The following is a 20,723-nucleotide window of genomic DNA, read 5'->3' on the forward strand; positions in this document are numbered from 1 at the left end:
TCATTGTGAGTAGTGTATATTTAAAAAAAAAATTAAAAGATGAAGGTGATCAATATACAGGGAGAACTAATAATAAACATACATTTTTGTACAGAAATATGGTGCATTATATTCTATCTTTAAAGCTCTAATAGATGGTGATAAAGCTTTAGAAGCTACTATATTCAGTGGGTTGTACACCCCAACACTACACATCGAGGTCATCATCAGGGTCCTCCTGGTCATAGTCGTCGTTGGCATCAGGCTCGTACAGAATTCGTCCTGAGCCCGGGCCTGAGTGGAGCAGAGCGGTCTTCCTGCAGGAGAAAAGGGGACATTGAGAAAAGGGACTGACAGAATATTGAGCGTAATCCCTGAGAAAAAGTTGAAAATTAAGGATATGATTTCTTACTTCTCTCTGCTGAAGACAAAAGGAAGTGCAAGTTTCTCTTTGGCCTCACGCTCTGTATCAGACAGTCGCAGATTGAAGGTCAAGTTGGCTGTCGGGTCCGTCTATAGAAACACAAAAATGACACTTTCTGCCCTGCTATATCTCTTTATGGCGTGAATGTATGAAGTCTTTGTTGTATTGCACCTCTTGTTCCTCTGCGTCATTCTGTCTGCCTCCAACATGACTGGGCCTGCTCTGCACCATGACTGTAAGATCCTCTTTGATACTGAAAACCTCCTCCTGAGGACCAAAAAAAAAAAAAAAAAAAAAAGTTAACAATATGTAACAGTGTAGGAACAGAACCGTCATCCCAAAGGATACACTACTTACATCTTGCATAACCTTCCCTGATTTGGAGCGCTTTGTTAGCTTGGCCACTGCTTCGTCTCCCTTCATCCCAGGTGCTACCGTGATGACAGAAGTAGCCAAGTGGCAAACACTTCCCACAGTGCCCCTCTGATGCATGTCCGCATGGAGCAGACCTATAATAGCTCTCACAGCTCCCCCTAATGAAAACACAGAAAAAAAAAATACCCTCAAATAGTGGAATTGCTGCATCGCCTTAACGTTAAACTTCACCCTGAAATAACTCGGCCAAGATAGTGGTTCATAAAAAGCTTTACAATGCTTCCTACTGCCTTGATGTCACACCTTTCATTCAACACCACTACAAAAAAAACTTGTGACATTGCACCAACACACAGACATAAGATACATTTATCACCTTTTCTAAGTTGTTGCAGAGTGTTGCAGACAGCAGGAGGACTCTGGTGTCTCAAAACCCACGACAGGGAGTCGATCACTAAGGTCACTGGTTTGGAGTGCGATGTTTGCTTCACTCGATGTGCGAGTTCCTCCAAAGTAAACTGGTGGACTGTGAAAGCTGGGTGATCAGTCCAGCCCAGCGGGTCCGTATAAGCGTTGTGAAAGTGTAGCCTGAAGTGACAAAACAATGAATACTGGATAGTTTAACAAAACTGCCTCATACAAATGGCTCCAGCAACTTATTATTTTTGTCATACAGTTATCTAGTGATTGTTCTTTCGCTTATTTGCTTAATTATGAAAAAAAATGTCAGGAAAAACATCCATCACATCTTTTGAGAATTACAGATATTCCGATGTCTCGATTGAGCCGCAGAAGTAAAATTTGCAAAGAATAAAACAAGGAAAAGCTAAACATTTTGACGGTGGAGCGCTTCAAACCTGTTGATTCAGCTTGAAGATGACTTGAATGATTAAATACTATCACAGCAGGAGGTTAATAAGTTTCTGTTGGTGGACTAAATGCTTAAAGAATAAAGTTACTTTACCTCTGAATGTGGGATCCTTTTAATCCATCCGTCAGCTCTTCTTCACTCACCTCAAAGTGAAGCACATGGACCACCTCCTCCCTGACACAGGCATACTTTGTTTATTCACTCATGCATGGCCCAAATACAACACTAAGAGACATTAACACAATGACAGTACCTATATTTAAACAGTCACCAGACGTATTTCTGCAGATACCTGTTCAGGGCAGCACCGATGAAGCTCTTCAGGAGGTGTCGACCACAATAACCAGTAGAATCTACAAGTGCAGGAAGACATTACACGACTTTACTGTGTGTCATTACTTCACTTCACATCGACAGCCATGTTAGCGTTCACACTTTATACTTAAATTATAGAACATGTAAAGCATTTACCTTGTATTAACAGAAACCCTCCGGCATCAGTGCCTTGCAATAACTCAGTCAACATGGTTCACTGTGTGTAAACTGTACGAGGCAGCTAAAGCGAGCTAGCATGCTACTGATTTACGTCCCTTTTAAATGCGAATACGAGATAAAAAATGCGGGAAAAGCGATAATTTAACGGCGGAAAAACGACTTCCCTCAAAGTTCAAAATGACGAGCGGCCTACAGTCACAGAGACTTAATGTGACAGAAAATTAAACTTCCCCTGGCGCATTCGAGTACAGCATGCATTGCTAGGTAGCATGTTTAGGCTGTACATATTCAACAACATCATTTCCCAGAATTCCCGACACGTCGGTATCTAATTCTATGTGGGACATGTAGTCCAGAGCGTGTGAACGACAGGGTGAATGGCTTCGCGGTAAACTACGTTACCCAGCATACACCGCAGGCAACACTGCGCTGGCAGCCTCAAGAGGTTTCTGCCGCGCACGGACGGAGAAGACCGTGCGGAATAAAGTCAAAACTCCAGGCGTTTTGTGTTCACACAGCGAAGAAACGAAAAAAAACTTCATCGGAGAAGTTCCCATAATGGAGCTACATTTACCAGCACTCGCGTTGATCTAAGGAGTTCCTGCAGATCTGTCGCATTTCGAGACCGATTGTTATATAAATGCATTGACGAAGAAAAAGGAGCTATAAGTGGTTGACGTTAATCGACAGAGGAATTAGTATTTTGTCCTGCTAATAACGTTAGTGTGGCGACGGTTCAGAGGCGGGTTGCTTCTGGCACGTCAACGTTAGCTGTTGTAACGGATCCACTGCGAGGAAATAATTCAACCTCGACCCACAGCGGAGTGTTTTCACGAAGAGTCTCTTCGGATCTTCCGCGCCCTTGGGTTGCTTACCCGGCGGTAAGGTGCAGCCACGCCGGGGAAAGGCACAGCGCGACGGCCGCTACTCCGGCTAGCTCGCCTGCTGCTTCTGTTTCTTGGATCGAGGCCTTGTCGGTGAGGCGACAATGCTTGACATAATGTCTGAGCACCAAGGTATGTTTGACCAACATCAGCTGCGAGCTATTAAACAAACTGTCCCCGTGTGATGTTAATCTGTTCGCTGTTGTAATCTGCCGTGTTTTGCGGACATTACGATGCCGAACCCATAACGCTAATGTTACGTTTGGTTGCGTATGCTGTATTAACAACACGACTTGTGGTGGGCAAACTTGATATTTTGCCGTCAAAATGCCGTGAAAGTTGGGTTAAAGTAGACATATTTTATGCATTGTTACAGTTGATTTGGCTAACGTAATGTTAACGTACTTAACGGTTAAGTTAGCTTGCTTGTTACTTAACGCGCCGATCTAGCTTAACGCTAATGTTAATAGCTAATAGCTGCACCGCTAACGTTACCCTCCCACCAGACTGAAGACACTCTAACGTAAGTTAAATTAGCTCACTTGTCAGCCGCTAAAAACACTATTTTTAACCTGAGCTCAAACTTCAACGCAGACAACACGACCGATTTGATGATACACATTGCTAACGCCAAGCTAACTTTGCTAATGAGCTCCCTACTTCCATTTCAAGAAAGCTAGCGTGATTAGCTAGCTGACCAAGTGAATGCTGGCACACGTTAACTCCTAAAGGAATCAACATTTAGTCATCAGCAACGTCGAGTTTTTATTGCAAGTCGTCAAATATCAGACATTACTGAACACACACTAGTTGAAACCTTCGCTGCAAACGGCGTAACGTGTTATGTTAGCCTCTCCTCTAAATGTCAGCTAACGTTAGCTGGTAGCTCCAAGACAATACAAAACGATAAGTTTAAAGCTTGGCACACAACAGACCGAGCTCCATTGGCTTTACGCTTATAGTAACAATACATCGTTAACACGTCGATGTTAAATCAACAATCGATTATTAATGGCTGATAAAGGAATAACCCGACTTTCTAAAGTTCAGATGATGACCAAGTGACACCGGTTGCGGTTCTATGCAGCCAACTCGCGTTAACATCCGATGACCGACCTGCTTATAGAGCACTTAAACGGTTATCAGTAATGTGCATCGGTTATTGTGATGTACCCCCAACAAACACGGCTCTCCGTAAGCTCAGTGTGCTCATCACTAAAATCCCCGATTAAGTTATAGAGCCGTGTTAGCAAGCTAATGCTAGCCTCAGTCCACATGTGTCACATCACACCAAGGCAACAGTGTGCTTGCTAATTCTGTCTAAGCTGTGTGCTTGATCATGACAAACGAATCGAGATTTCTTCACTGGTTAATCACACATTGGTCTCTCTTCTCTTCCGCTAGATTCACTGTTGACGTGCAAAACGGAACCTCTGGTGAGTACTTTGTAATGTTACTTTGAATACTAGTTCATTCAGTTACTTTCTTTTGCTGGATCATGTTTTGGATTAGCTTTACTCTCTAACACAAAGGCTGTTCTCTCTTTTCTGCAGCCCCCAGAGAGGAAAAAGAGGACTGTGGAGGACTTTAACAAGTTCTGCAGCTTTGTCCTGGCATATGCTGGCTACATCCCCAGTCCAAAAGAGGTAAGCTGCCACTTTAACGTCACTGTGGATGTGGAAGAATGCATTGCTCAAGTTGTGAAGAAACGCCAACATCTATTTGTTTTTGTCTTGCAGGAAAGTTCATGGTCCCCAACATCATCCAGCTCTGCACACAGTTCAGGGCTGTCAGCAGATGGAGGCGGTGGAGGCAGCAGCTCCACGGGCAATGCTTGGGCAGACGGGAGCTCGGACATCCACACCATCCACACATTTGTCCGCAAAGCTCGCGCAAACAAGGGCAAAAACATCCGCCGCATGCACTCTGACAGCACGCTGCTGGACAAGATGCGCCTTAAAGACTCCTTGTACGACAGCCAGGCCAGCAGTAAGGCGGAGCGCAAGAAGGACAAAAAACTGAAAAAGCTGTCGTTGGGTTCTGCCATGACGGCGGCGGACAGTGGCAGCAGCGAAGGCGAGAAAAGAGCCCGCATTAAGCGCAGCAAAAACTCAAAACAGCCAAAAGTCAAGAAGCTCAAAAGCTCGGCTCAAAGCGAGACGGACTCCGAGGCACGGCACACGCTTGCAGAGGTACGACCCATGAGAGAGGAGATGGCGACGCACGGGGGCTCCACCCCGACCATGCAGGGCCTGGGGAAGATGCAGGCAGACGAGTCCATGAGGGAAGCAGAGATGAGCTCCAGTGAGGGTGAGACGTGGATCGCCGATGAAGACATTATGGTGGAGTCAGGTATGACGTGATAACTCCATATACCAAAACTCTGTCTAATCCACACTCTCAATATGCATCAATTGACAACTCTGTTCTCTTTGTCAACACAGGGGATGACTCGTGGGACTTGATCACCTGTTACTGTGGGAAGCCATTCGCAGGACGGCCGATGATCGAGTGCAATCAGTGCGGCATATGGGTGCACTTGTCGTGCGCGAAGATCAAGAAATCCAACGTTCCCGACATCTTTTACTGCCACAAGTGCAGGGACGTGCGGCGGTCGGGACACAAAAAGGACCCCTAGGCACGAGGAGGACGGGTGGGACCCCCAGGAGCACCCACCCTGTTTTTTTTGCTGTCCTCTTGACTCTTGTTTTCTTTGATGCCTACAGCCAAAACAGCCTAAACTATCACCTGGATGGCAACCGTATTGTCACTTTGTAGGATTTCTTTTTGACAATCACAACCATTCTTATTTATCCCTCACTTTTTGTTTTGTTTTGTTTGTTTCTTACCTTTTTTTTATTTTCTTTGGCTACTGTGAAGAAGTGGACAGAAGGCTGCGTGACAGTGGAGAATCATTTTATTTGTTACTAATTAATTCCTCTATTAATTGGCTTTAATGTTGTATTCTGTGCTGGTGATGTGCACATATATTGTCACACTTAGTCTCAGAAACTGAAGGCGCATTTTTTTTTTTTTTTTTTTTTTTACATGTAAATTATTTCGAGGAAAATCGACAAATCAATGAAAACATTTCCTTTTAGTGTCTCGAGGAGTCCCATTTTCAGTTCAGTAGCCGTTTCCTCAACTTTTTAAATCAATGCGAGTTTTACACATTAACATTAAAATCTACAGCTGAAGAGATGGAAAACGTAACTCCTGTTCTTTTGTTCAGAAGCGTGTGATAAAGTGGGCAGCTCCTTCTTAATTTCTGATATTTTTTTTTTTTTTGCGGTTCTCATTTTTTCCGTCGTCAGTGGTGATCACTGAACATTGACCCGTAAGAGATCGCACTCTTCTTAGAATAAGTGATCTTTTGAATTCATACAATCTGTTGACATTTACTGTTTTGCATACTGAAATTGCATCGGAAAATTGCTACATTTCAAATTGCACACTTTCGGCAGTGCACTTTTTTTAAAAATAGAAACCCAGATACCGTTTCTGCCACGTATACCGGCGGTATCTGGAACATGATGAGCTACGGCTGATTTAAAACTGTACTTAGCATGTAGCTGTGTACTTTGATGACTGAGCGCTTAATGTTTCTCCCTGTCTGGCTTGGTAATCATTGATAGCCATTTACCATGAACAACATTTACATTGAAAGCTGTTTGAATTTTGATGTTTTTGTTTCATGTGTGTTTTTTTTTTTGTTTTGTTTTTTTCGTTTCTTTTTTTTTGTTGTTTTTTTAAAAATAGTTTTTCATGTTAAAAACTGATCTGAGGGGGTAATGTTGCTGTAAGACGAATGGTTCGGCAGTGCTTTACGATATCAACGGTGGCTCTGAGGCTCGTTTATGAATGGTTGTAAAATATTTGTTCTTCTGTTTCATCGTAATTGTTTTATTTCTTAGCTTTCTGAGCGAGCGGGATTTAGAGAAGCGCCCCGCGTCAGAGAATGGACATAAGATTGTCTCACATGGAGAACAAAGTTGTAGTGTACAGAAAAATAAGTTGATGCCGCGTAGGTTTGTGGCATTTGTTTTATGTTGTTTGGTTTTACCACGTGCTTTTTCTTTTGTTGGTGGGAGTGTGTTGGTAAGTCTCCAGTAGCAGTTGCACTCTCTCTACGACTTCAATTCTGTGTACATATCCTGTTCTTTGACAACTGTACATATGTGAAAGTGAAGAGAGAAAATACCCAAGCAAAATCTATATTTTCTGCAGTCTGATATTGTTTTCTTTAATTGTAGCTTGAAAAATAAAAGTCTTTGGGAACATAAAGGTAAGATGGTGCTTTTTAAAATCATTTTTATTGACTGTACACATTAAAAAAAAAAGACATTTGAAACATTTATGTAATGTTGGATTAGATGTTGGCACACAGCAGTGTTTGTCGTGTGTCTGTTCGACCACTAGAGGGAGTCAGTCGACAGGTGTCTCACTTGTTAGTATGGCAGCGAGTTAAATAATAATGAATAAATATCATGGAAGACATATTAAACAGAATGCAATAGAAAGGGCTCAGTTGTTGGCGCTGCTCTTCACTCTCTGATTTCTTCCCACTGGACATCTGGTTCATCCTGTGACACAAACATCAAAATGTTCTGTGTTAAAACCCACAAAAGTCCTCGGGAGTTATTAACACGAACCATCACAGTCGGTGACAAACTAATGTCATGGAAAAGACCTGGACATTCAAATCTGCTATCGAGTACATGACAATCAAACAGTATTTCAACAGATTCACAGATATTGAATCGACAGATTTGGAAATAAGTGGCAAAAAGAAATGCAGAGTAAAAATGAATCCAAAAGACGCGTCAGTTCTCCCGCAGTGCGTTTCTCTCCTTACTCACTTTTCGGCTTCGGGAACTGGACATTTGAAAGCGGCCGATGGAGTCGAGGGGAGCAACCTTCCTCCTGCAGACACGTCAGGAGAAGAACAACAGGCTCAGTCCAAAACAGTTCATCTGTGCAGTGCTGTAAACTGCCTGAGAGTCATCCTTGAGTTAAATTAAAGAATGGTGTTTAATATGACTTTGGTTTATACTAATTGTACTTCATGTCAAGTGTTGAAGTATCTGATATGAAATCAAAAGTACAGGTAAAAGTAATATAGATATATTTACATGAATGTATCCTGCATACTTTTGGTCAGAAGGTAGATTATCTTGATCAGCGCTGCACCAATTATTGATAAAATAGATTCATTTAAAAAATGCACTACTTTGGCTCTGATGCAGGCTGTAATCTGCGGCGTAGCATGTAACTAAAGTTATCCACGAAATATAGTGGGAAGTGTACGTAAAGTAAATATTCAGGGCGCGCAGGTGGTCGAGTGGTTAGAGCGCATGCCACATACGCAGTCGACCCCAGTTTGATTCCGGCTGAAGGTCCTTTGCTGCAGGTCACATCCCCCTCTCTCTCTCCCATATTTCCTATCTGTCTACTGCTTAATAAAGGTGTCTATGCCAGAAAAAATCTTTAAAAATAAATAAAGTAAATATTCAGTACAAGTACTGCAAAATTGTACTCAAGAAAATTTATTTTACATTCCATCACTGGATTTCTGTGATGTATGTGACATGTCCTTCTCTCTCATGTTCTACGTTCAAGAACAGTTTGAGCTTTAAACTTATAAAATTATTTACTTCAAAATCATTGTATAAAAATACACAAAACAGCCATGATTTATTAAAATCAAATATTCTTTGTTATCCTTAACTACATGATGATGAATTTTCATTACCTCTTTTCATTGGCTTTACGTTGGTACTGGAACTGGTTCTGGTTCTGGTTCTGGTGTTGGACACTAAGGTGCTCCGTCGGGGCCAAAAAGCTCTCTGAGTGAGCGGGGCGGCCCTCCACATCCCTTCCCATGTCCCCAGCGTCGCCCACGGACAGGTCCCTCTGGTCCGAGGGGTCATGCAGGTGGGGGAAGAGCTCCTGCTCCAGCCAGCTCACTTCCTGAGGACGATAATCAGATTATAAAATAGACTGAACTGGGTTTAATGCCTGCAGGTATCAGATCCGTCTAAAACGGAGACCTACCCTTTTGTTTCTGGAAGAACTTGGCAACACAGCAGCGGATATCTCCTCCAACGACACGTACAGAGCCAGGAGAGGCAGCACACACCTGCAGCAAAGCATCTGAGCAGAGGGAGACGTCCGAGTTAGTAACAGTCACAGTCACACACAAAGAAGGTGAATGTAAAAAGGAACCGCACGCTCACCTTAAATCTGTGGTTTTCTTTATGGAGTTCTGAAGTTCTCGAAGCCGATGATGGTTGAAACTCTGCGTCCTCTGAGCTGTGGACCAGCGCGGAGGGTATTTGTAGACCTGCATGTAGGGTGGGTTTATATCATGGGAGCAGCATCGAGGGCTGTTTAGGCTAAGTCACTGTGTGTGTGTGTGTGTGTGTGTGTGTGTGTGTGTGTGTGTGTGTGTGTGTGTGACCTCAGACATGCCAATTACATCTGCCGCCTGCCATTGTCATCATTAGAGTCAAACCTCCACGGCGACTCTTGAGAGATTCAAGTGCTGACAACATGCCTGCACACACGTACAGACACACACACACACACTGTCCCACCCTCGAGCCCTCGCTCACTCTCCCCGCCGCCGATATGAGCGAAGATAAGGTCATTGTTGAGCAGCTTCGTGTTTACGGGCTGGTTTCAACTGGATTGCTCTCATCGGCATTCATTTCTACCAACTGTTGGGGCGCCAAATCGCGAAAATGCCATTTACTACATATTGTAGCTTTAAAGTCATTCCTCCAATAAAATGTATAACATCTGCCAGTGCTTTGAGACAAGGAGCTTCCAAAAATGTGTCATTTTGAATCAACAACAAGTTGTGATATTCAGTTTTTCTTTAAGACAAAGACGCTCAAATCTCTTTAAATCAGCAGAATTTTACAGATCCGAATACTTATCCTACTGTATTGGAAGTTTTTTTGTTTTTTTTATCAGAAAAGAACTAGCAAGTTCAATAAAAATTACTTGACACAATACAATTCCATTAAAAGCACATGTGTTGTGATATATTTCATCATCTCCAAACTGTATCTGTCTGTAGATTTGGCATTAAGTTTTTACTTTTTCTATAAATCTATAAAATGCCATCTAAAGCGTGTCAATGCTTAACAATAAACATAAAAACATGAAACTAATGAAAGCAACTATTTGGCATTAATACGCAGTGATTTCCCCAAAAGGGGGGGGGGGCCTCATGTCCAAATTGTTGAAAAACGCGTGCTAAAGTGCCCTCCTGAGAGCCAAAACGCGTGCTAAAGTGCCCTCCTGAGAGCCAAAAAAGCGTGCCAAAGTGCCCTCTTGGTTGGCAAAACACACTAAACTGCCCCCTTGGCTGGTTAGAACATGATAAACTGCCCTCTTGGGAGCCAAAACCGAGCGCTAAAGTGCCCTTCTTTTCGCCCCTGCCCTTCAAAAAGTCTGCGCACGCCACTGTTAATACGTAATATAAAATATTACAGGTTAGATTGATCAGACAGACAAACAATCAGAAGCAGTATCAGGATCCTGGTGTGTGTGTGTGGTAATCTGGAACACTTGATCACTTTGCTTCGCCTGACTTCACCGGCGGATGGCCACCCAATCCAGACCACACACACACACACACACACACACAACAGTCTCCACCCCTCCTCCGCCCGCCGGCCCGCCTGCTGCCTCCGTCTGCACAAAACAAAACAGAGAGGAGACATGTAGCAGGGATGGATGGAGAGATTGGAGGAGGACGGGCGGCGGCGAAGGGGTCCGCTCGGAGCCTATGCACATTCAGACACGTTTTCACTTTTCCTCTTTTCCCGCCCTGTCCTAATTATTTCTATTTTGGGATGCTGAGGCCCACCAAACATAGAGCTGGTGCTGATAGATCAGCCATGTATAAATAAACCAAGGCAAGGCTGGCAGCATGTCAGCAGGGGCAGAGGCCAGATAGGCTGCACTGATTACCTCCATTATCAGGGACAGGCCTCATTAGGAGCCTCTGGCTGTGTGTGTGTGTGTGTGTGTGTGTGTGTGTGTGTTCTTTTATTGCAATATAGGACCAAATGTTCTCCCAAAGATGTCAAATTAATGGAGAATCCTTATAAATAGGGACATTTTGTTGGCCTTCCCATCTGTAAGTGTTAGTTTGAGGCTCAGGCTTCAGGTTTAGGTAAAGGTGAGACTTGGTGAGTAACATGGACAGATTGCTCAAATAAAATTTTTAATTGTCTCAGTAAATATGTTTTTTTAACTCAAAAGTGTGACATGATTTCTCGTTGAACTGAACTATTTTTGACACAATGATTTTGCATTGATTTTTTGTAGGTAAATATACTCAAAATGTGGAAAATTAGCTTAGCTGCTGCAAAGAGTACCATGAGGTGAACATTTTCACTCTTTTGTCTGTATAAATGCAAGGCTTCATCCGGCAGATGGTTAGCTTAGCGTAGCATATAGACAGAAAACAATCAAACTGTCTATGTAATTCTTTGCGAGAAAGGGATTAAGCAATGTTGTAAAAGAACATATTTAAATAATTTAATTTAATTTAATTTAATATAAGCATACTTATAATAAGGCTGCTGCACACTTATATGACTGTTTCATCTATGATATTTACAGGTTTGAGATATATTAAAGCAGCTCCAAGAGAGTTTCAGTTTCGTTGATTCTGGCGGCCCCTGTGGACAAAAGTGGTACAAGCGCAGCAACTCCCCAAACCCGAACCCCGTGGTGAAGATAATCTGTTTTGGAAGTGAGGGACAGAAAGGGGCAACATATTCTTTCAAATATTGTTTGTCTTTTGATTATATCTATACATGATCATGTATTTCAACACGTGTAATATGACGATGAACTTATCAAAAGACTGCAAGAGGCTTCTTTCCTCAGGTTGTGAGACTCAATTCATCCACAGCCCTCTGACATAAAAAATATTTTTGATTTCTCCAACTTGTCCAACTCCGATAAGTTGGACTCAAACCCAGTGACAGTCATTAAGAACAATCATAATAACTGTACAGAAAATGCCAGTCTTTTTTCTTGATGTTCTTGTGCGCTTACACGGGTCAGATGACGGCATCAGAGGTGTACTGAAACTTGTTCATAATTACATATAATATATATAGTTATTACATGAAGCGCAACGTTTGTACTTTAAACAAGGACTCCTTAATAAGTAGGCTACATTAATCATGAGAAAGGATAAAAGTATATTAGTATTCTAAGAATATGAAATGAATGTCGTCACTGAAGCGCCTCAAGAGTTCAGTAACATGAAAGTGTGTGTCTGTGAGATAAATCTATCTCAGTCTGTGTGTGTGTGTGTGTGTGTGTGTGTGTGTGTGTGTGTTAAACAACTTCTGTCACACCCCGCCCCGCTCCAGTGCCCTATAAGTACGAGGCACTGCAGCAGGTGCTGAAAATAGACTCAGCAGAGACTTCACCGTGAGCAACTTTAGAGAAGATTAACATGAAGAAAATTTAAAAATATAAAGCGATAAATTCATTCAAAGTGCAAAACTGCACTCCAAGACACAAACTCATAAGATAGGCAAGGGTTAAAGTCCATTTTAAGCTTGTTTAAAGTTATATACAACGAGACGTTAGGGCTGTAGCTAGTAATAATCTCCTCTCGTCAAATGTATAATATCCAACCAGGCAGTTTGATTGATCAGTTAATCAGTCGCACTGCGTTCTTAGATTAATCTACCAACCAGCTCCAGCATAAAAATAAAAAAATGGAACACTGACAGTTGCCAGTAATGCTCACTTTAGGTTCTTTAATTTGAATTGTCTACATTTTACTGCTAATCCATCTGTACCTCCTCCTTGGAAAAAATAGTGAAGAATTTAAACTTTTACTTGACTAAAGTATCTCAATATAATTTATCATCCATCGTTGTGTGTGTTTGATGGTCTGGTCAATACGTCCTCATTAGGAGGGCACTATGTCATTTTGGTGTTAAAATGTTAATATTTACAATATTAATAAGGTGGTACATCAAGCTCAGAAATATATGTTTTTTTCATTACTGAAATAACAAGCTGTTCTCAGAACGCTGTTTGAAGCTACAAAGATGGCAGGGTCCGCCAAATATAAACAAAGTAAAACAGTATGAAGTTGTGTTTATTCGGTTTATTGAGTCATGAAAACAAAAAGTTTGTTAATTTAGATTGTTTAGGCTGAAATTACTTCCTCAAAACTGACACTAAAGTGTGCCTTGAAATATGAAGATCCAACAACTAAACAGCATGCAATTAATTAAAAAAACATTAAAACTGATCATTATTTTTGATTCATTTCATCCATTTGTTTTTCTGGATAACGTTACTTGCCCCAACTGGTCAGTCCTTCCAGAAAAAAAAGTTTTTTTGCGATTGTTGCGAGCAAAAATTCTTGATTATGTGGCACGTTTTCTTAAAAAATGCGATGGAGCGTGCAGGATATTTATGCAATCTTATGCAGTGAAATTGCGGGAATTTGCAAAAATTGCGGGCACTTGCTTGGTTTGATAAATAAGGAAAAAAAAGTGATTCCCCTAACACACTGTTCTCACTAGGCTACTACCTTAATGTAAAGAGTCATTTCTAATGACTTCCTATGATAAGCAAGCATACTACATCACAGAAAGTGCTGAGAATAATCAAGTTCTCATCTTGTTTTATTTCAGACCTTAATAAACACATGGCTCAAACTACACAACACTTACAAATGTTGATGAGTCAAACAAGTTCCGTAGCTTTACAAAAAGAATATGCTACAACTTCTGTAAAAATGAATAAATTGGATGGGAAAAGACATTCATTAGTTGTATTTAGAACCAGTGAGTGTAGTCGTCGTCTCCCACAACATGTCGTAAACTCTAGTAAACGCTGCAGTCGTAATAAAGTCATTCCCCCCGTGACAGGTGCTAACTATGCTAGTGAATCTCCACAGCAGCACACCATGCTTTACTCTATGAAGGTCTCCCAACCTTCACAACTGGGGTTGTTATCCACTATGAGTTATCACTTTCTAGTGTGTGGCTGCCTTGTGTCATTGATGACTCTGTAGTTGGTTGGTCAGTGTTAGCAGTGTTAGTTAAAGCGAAACTCTCGCCAAAAAGCAACCGAGGCTTTACTTGGGATTGAATATGAGTCAAACCTTCGTGTGAAAGCATAATTACGACAAAAGAGGCACTTTTAAGATTTACTGTAGTTTCGGTTTAGGGCACGTTAATTTTGAACGGGAGTGCATGGGCAAGACACGCTAGCATCAAAATCGCTATTTTTAGAACACTAAGAAGGCTCGACACAACATGAAACTTTGCTCGTAGCATCACCAGGGTCTCTACTCATGAACAAGAGCATTGAGAACATTGTTTGTGTACACAGAGTTTATGAAAAAGAAGGTTTTTGAACTACTCACGTTAGCTGCTGCACCTCCTGCGCGTTGCCGTCATGGCAGGCAAAAAGTGTCGATCCCCGAGTGCGACCTGACAGGCAGGAGAGCAATGGAGAACCGCTCCTCAAACGTTCCTAAATAAATCGACCAATTAATGAATCAATTAATTAACTGACTGTCTGACTGAATACATGTGAAATTGCAAATTGCGTTCATAGGTGGGTGTTTTTATTTTGAATTCTGTTCTTGCACTACATTACTGTAATATCTACTATACACAGGCACCACAACATAACTGGGGGCTAGACAGGCACGCTTGAGGAGCGGTTCACCATTACTCTCCTGCCTGTCAGGTCGCACTCGGGGATCGACACTTGCCTGCCATGACGGCAACGCGCAGGAGGTGCAGCAGCTAACGTGAGTAGTTCAAAAACCTTCTTTTTCATAAACTCTGTGTGTACACAAACAATGTTCTCAATGCTCTTGTTCATGAGTAGAGACCCTGGTGATGCTACGAGCAAAGTTTCATGTTGTGTCAAGCCTTCTTAGTGTTCTAAAAATAGCGATTTTGATGCTAGCATGTCTTGCCCCATGCACTCCCGTTCAAAATTAACGTGCCCAAAACCAAAACTACGGTAAATCTTAAAAGTGCCTCTTTCGTCGTAATTATGCTTTCACACGAAGGTTTGACTCATATTCAATCCCAAATAAAGCCTTGGTTGCTTTTTGGCGAGAGTTTCGCTTTAACAGATCAGATCCTAGCATGGTAGCATTGAACCATCTGCATAATCTGTGGTAGGGTTGCAATGAATATAAGTAAATCATTAATGTAGTCCGAGTTAAATAAAACTTCAATGATGAATCAGTTATCAAACATTTGTTTTAATATATAAATGTTTGACTCATCGACTCAGTTCTCAGTTCACACTGCCACTGTGATGGTCACTTATTGCTTTTCAGTTAAACGCTACAAACCTAATCGCTCTATTAGCTGCAGCCAATATTAGGATTGGGCCGACCTGCTATGTGTCTTTTTCTTGTTTACCTGCCCAACAGGTGCAATTTAGCTGCTGGCTAACTCTGGTGCAATTACTTTTAATTGTCTCTGTTAAAATTAACAATTAAATAAGCAAAACATAGATAATAACATTCTATAGAGAAGGTAACTCACACAGATACACACACCAAGAGGTGTTTATAGCGATTATAGTGTCTATTTTCTTACATTTTATGGACAAAGCTGTTGAACACTTCGCCAAGAAAGCAATTAGTAGATGAACAGATAAAGAAGATGTGTTTCATCAACTCTCAGCAGCAACCCTGCCCCCACTTTAACTTGTCTTGGCATAAAACAGCACCCTCTTCTGGTAAAGTCTAGGAAGTGCAGGAAAGTGGGGCTGGAGTTCCATTCTGAATAGAGAAAATAATTTCCATACAGCATGTGGTGGGACGGAAACAGTAATCCATGTAATTTTATGCAATGTCATACATGGAAATTATAGCCCAGTAAATCTGACATCTGTGGTATGCAAATCAATTAAAAATCTAAAGTAGGACATGTATCGTTCAAATCAAATCAATTTTATTTATAGAGCACAAAATCAAAATCACATTGCCTCAGTGGGCTTTACAATCTGTACAGTGAACAGCATCCTCTGTCCTTAGACCCTTGACTCAAGTGAGGAAAAACTTCACATGTTGATGGAAAAAAAAAACCTTTTAACGGGGGTAAAAAAAACAATGGAAGAAACCTCAGGAAGAGCCACAGAGGAGGGATCCCTCTTCCAGGACGGACAGACATGCAATAGATGTCGCGTGTACAGAAAACAGCAACAAATCACAGTTTACAAGTTACATTAACAGAAAGTCTGATTCAAGTTATGTGTAAAGTGAGTGGATCCAGGAGACGACTGAGCTGGACGAGGCGTCAACAAGTGGTGCCCGAGCCACACGACCTCCTGTCCACCATGATGACCTGGAAGAGGGCAGGCCACACAAGATAATTAGTAATAGATAGAGAGAGGCATCCAGATTTACAGAGATATGGATATGAGGAGATAGTGAAGCAGAGGAGAGCAATGATCCAGCAGCGCCCGGGGTGTGACGATCCAGATCTGTGAGTATTTCAAGGCAGCGGGACCCGGAAACGGTAGATGGTCCCAGGGGGCCGTGGTCCATCAGAAGGGAGCCTGAATGAAAGAGGGGAGGAGGAGAAAGAGAAGGAGGAGAGAGAAGAGGAGGAGGAGGAAGGTATAGAGAATGTAGAGAGTGACACAGCTTGCAGCTTGTGGGAACAGAAAACAAAAACAAGGGTTAGAGAAATGCGATATTGATCAGAATAAACAGATTGTTTCTCGTCGGCAGCACAATGTAAATCTAGTACTATGGGAACTCATTGAGACTGACACCTAGCCACTGAAGAAGCTTACATTCATTGTTGAACATATCTTTAGCAGTAAGCAGTGCATATCTGGAAGATCGACTACACTCCAGTTTCTCACTGTTCCTGATAATTGGCCATCAGTTTGGGATTGAGGACAGACAGTTGCATATATACGGACTTCCAAAAAGCCTTTGGGACGGTCCGTCATTAAACACAGCTGTTTAAATTAAAATTGATTTCATGTTTTTATCAGCCCTGCTTAGTTTTTACACTTTGATCTGTGTCTTGTGCGCCTGGTGAGTTGTGCTGGACGTGCCCGATAGTCCAATCAGAGCAGCAGAACTTTGACTGACTGGTTTCCAGGCCAGAAAGGGTGTTAGTAGGCCTCAGTAAATAAAAAAGGAGAAGCAGTTAATGTTCCACAAACTAGCCCCCAGTTATTTTGTGGTGCCTGTGTATAGTAGATATTACAGTAATGTAGTGCAAGAACAGAATTCAAAATAAAAACACCCACCTATGAGCGCAATTTGCAATTTCACATGTATTCAGTCAGACAGTCAGTTAATTAATTGATTCATTAATTGGTCGATTTATTTTCCCCTCACCAGTTTACTGCTAGTTTTTCCAGATTCTCATTTATTTATTTATTTATTTATTTATAGTATATTTTTTGGCCTTTGGTTTTATTGACAGGACAGTTGATGATATGACAGGAGACAGGTTGAGAGAGAGGGGGAGTCACGCAGCAAAGGGACCCAGGGAAAAAACCCATGCAAGTCGAGGAAGTGACCCAGGGAGTCGAACCCGGGTCAAATCTCTGTACATGGGACGCCTGCTCCACCCACTGAGCTGTGCTATGGCATTCACCTTCAATTAAACAAAAAAAAGTAAAATAATAAAGATAAAAACAGAAATCAATTCAAATCAATAAATCAGCTCAGTGGGTGGAGCACCCGGGAAAAACCTATGCAAGTCGAGGAAGTGCAGAAAAATGGTGCTCGAGTTTCTATTCTATCTGGAAGCAGGGGCGGTTCTAGGGGGGGGGCCAACAGGGGCCAGTGCCCCCGTAACTCTGAGTCTGGACCCCCCTGTGGCCCCCCTGACAGGGAGTCTGCATTAATAATACAATGACAGATTTCTTGCAATAATTTTGTTCTGAAGGGAAAGGCAGAAATAAAGTGTCTCAGCAGTTTACTACCCAATCAAAATTGCTGAAATTGTAAACACTGCTTTGCCTGAATGAGGGATTTATCCTTTTTTCCGGGTTGAATGTGCCCCCTAACAAAAAAGCTGGCCCCAACCTGGCCCCCCTATTAAAACTGGTCTAGAACCGCCACTGACTGGAAGTAATAGTTCCCTCACCAGATTTACTGCTAGTTTCCCAGATTTTCGTGATCTTTTTTTAAGGCGAATCCAGTGGGCGAACCGGAGCACCCGGTGAAAACCCGTACAAAAAATTCCAGGGCACGATGTCACTCGGAGATCCACCCTCCACAGACGGCTGGGGTGTCCACTGGGAGGATCTCGGTGCGGCTGTTTTGGGGAGCATTTGTCATTGGCAAGATATCGGAGAAACGTCAGCGTTTTTTTGTGAAAATTGTCCTGGTTACGCAGTTAGTCCTGTCTAGAAGGGATGAAGCACTCTAGGCTCTCGGGTGCAGAAGAGGTGCCGAGTGTCCTTGTTGGCCATGTTAACGGCGTAGAAAAGCCCGTGCAGCATCGAAGCACAATCCGCAAGCTAGGCCTATCACCAGTGCACGTTTAACACGGGGGACCCACCAACCAGCAGCTGGTGGTAGGTAGCTGGGTTTTGCTGCAATTTCGGCGCTCAGCCATGCAATCTCTGCCATGTTTCTCAGATGCTTACCCCGTAATTTGTAAAGGTCAGCCGTAAAACGGCGTTGCTCCAAATCAGACCTCCGTCTTTCGATCTCTATTTGTTGCCGCAGGATCAGTATGCTCATATCAGCATTCAGACACTGGATCATCTCACGTGGTACCGTTGGCAAACGGTACTGACTGGCAGATGTGTCTCGACACATGATCACTGATTCAGCTGTAGCAAATGACAAAATGTAGTCCCGCGAAGATGAAAAATGATCCTTATCTGTGACTATTGACCTGCTCTTAAGAAATCCCTCTGACTATAGCTAAAGAAAGTTGGAAAATGATTAATGTTCATGCGTCAAGCCCCTGTAATGTTCCAGAAGAGTGACATCATCCGTGATTTGATGTCTGGTGACATCATCACCATCAAAGTCAGGTTCGATAACATTCTAACATTCTAATATTTGGAATGCGCTGAAAGTTGAAGTCCGCTGACATCACGCTCATTTGCATAAAGGGGCGGGGCCACAGCGGTCGGTTGAACCTTTGAATGACCTTTGGAATCCTTCCACTTTTAATGCTTCTGTCAAACATCCCAGAAAGGCAACTTTCATAGAGAAAGAAAAAAGGTAATAATAACTGGTTAGAAATCCCTCCAAAACAAACAGGACGCAAGTGTCTGCCGATGATAAATACATTCTAAAATACAAGAGGCAATTTAAAGCCTTAAAATTTGAAACATTTTAACATGTGTAACCATTTTTCATATGTTTTGTCAGTCTATGTATAAAAAGCATTTTGCATTTACTTGTTAAAACCAAAAAACACAAATGAAACTGATCCCGTAGGCAAATAAATATGGAAAACTGTAGAAACGTTGTCTAACAATGAGGTAAGTATCTGGTAAAGAAAAACTTAAAAAAAAAAACAGTGAAACTCTGAGGGGTGAGTCCTCATTTTGTGTTTTTATTAAGATTCCAGTTATCATCTTTCCCATCGCTCCACTGTACATTGTCTTTTAAACTATCATAATCAGGTTTAAATTTTTTTATAAAGGCTTTTCCAACAGCGATTTTTAATTTTTTTTTTGGGTAGTTTGACTCCTGTGGGCTGGAAGAAACACAGTTTGAAGCGAGGCTCAGTCACACAATGTTTCCACGTAATACTAGTGTGATCGAACTCGGTATGAAACAGGATGCAGAATTAAAATACTATAAAATGTAGAAACCTTCCTTAAAGCGATGCACTTTGGATTATATATATATATATATTCCCAATAAAACAGGTTAGTGCTCTAACAAAAAAGATGGCCCCAATCCGGCCCCCCTGTTAAAACTGGTCTAGGACACATTTACTCATCTATGTGTGTGTGTGTGTGTGTGTGTGTGTGGTACCTCAGGTAACAGCAGCACAGAACTGAACATAACTGCAGATTCTTTTTGTTGCTCTGGCAGATTCAGACGATGTTTGACTGAGGCGTTCCTCCACACCTCCATGATGTCGTCCCTGGAGCCTGGAGGGAAAGACAGAGAAAGACAGAGGGATGACTTCATTACCATCATCTAGTTTCTTATTTTCATGCGCCACACAGTGTGAAACTTACAGCACCAAAGTGTTGCGTTAGAGCTGGAGACTGACTGCAGGAGGTTGCAGGACAGACAAAAGTGTCTCTTGACCTGTTTGATGCAAACCGAAATTGAGAAACCAGAGAATGAATAGAGGAATGGATCTGACTAAGGTCTGAAATAAAACAAGATGAGAACTTGATTATTCTCAGCTCTTTCTGTGATGTAGTATGCTTGCTTACCATAGGAAGTCATTAGAATTGACTGAATGATTTCTGCCCGCAACAATCACAAAAAAACTCTCTTTTCTGGAAGGACTGGTTTATATTTTTGTTCAGTGTAATTTAGCTTTTTGGCTAGCAGTCAAATTCTGCTGAGTCACTTTCAGCTAATTTGTTTCTTATTTTACCTAGGTTTTAATTATATTTAACTTTACCTTATCTTTAAGCACATTAACCCCATTTTAACCCCTTGCGATAACTTTGTTGAACGAAAAAATGCAATGCTGCAGTTACA

At 41.9% G+C, this 20,723-nt stretch overlaps 2 protein-coding genes and 1 long non-coding RNA gene across 3 annotated transcripts; 2 read left to right on the forward strand and 1 right to left on the reverse strand.

Annotated features, from left to right (window-relative positions):
* On the reverse strand, nucleotides 1–2,523 carry elp5 (elongator acetyltransferase complex subunit 5). The gene is made up of 8 exons (XM_030431508.1): nucleotides 2,121–2,523; nucleotides 1,942–2,002; nucleotides 1,743–1,823; nucleotides 1,155–1,366; nucleotides 761–936; nucleotides 575–670; nucleotides 392–492; nucleotides 1–296 (listed from the first exon to the last, which is right to left on the reverse strand). The coding sequence occupies exons 1-8, from the start codon at nucleotides 2,173–2,175 to the stop codon at nucleotides 188–190; spliced, it is 891 nt and encodes a 296-aa protein (XP_030287368.1). The 5' UTR covers nucleotides 2,176–2,523; the 3' UTR covers nucleotides 1–187.
* A 74-nt stretch (nucleotides 2,524–2,597) lies between these two features.
* phf23b (PHD finger protein 23b) lies at nucleotides 2,598–7,312 on the forward strand. The gene is made up of 5 exons (XM_030431507.1): nucleotides 2,598–3,160; nucleotides 4,433–4,464; nucleotides 4,582–4,674; nucleotides 4,768–5,380; nucleotides 5,473–7,312. Exons 1-5 carry the CDS (start codon nucleotides 3,133–3,135, stop codon nucleotides 5,664–5,666), a joined length of 960 nt encoding a protein of 319 aa, XP_030287367.1. The 5' UTR covers nucleotides 2,598–3,132; the 3' UTR covers nucleotides 5,667–7,312.
* Nucleotides 7,313–14,816: 7,504 nt separating this feature from the next.
* Nucleotides 14,817–20,409, forward strand: LOC115589742 (uncharacterized). The gene is made up of 2 exons (XR_003985588.1): nucleotides 14,817–14,849; nucleotides 20,097–20,409. It is a non-coding gene; the product is annotated as an uncharacterized LOC115589742 (long non-coding RNA).
* The last annotated feature ends 314 nt before the right edge of the window (nucleotides 20,410–20,723 follow it).

This window comes from Sparus aurata, chromosome 10, assembly GCF_900880675.1.
Source record: "Sparus aurata chromosome 10, fSpaAur1.1, whole genome shotgun sequence".
Taxonomy (NCBI): Eukaryota; Metazoa; Chordata; class Actinopteri; order Spariformes; family Sparidae; genus Sparus; species Sparus aurata.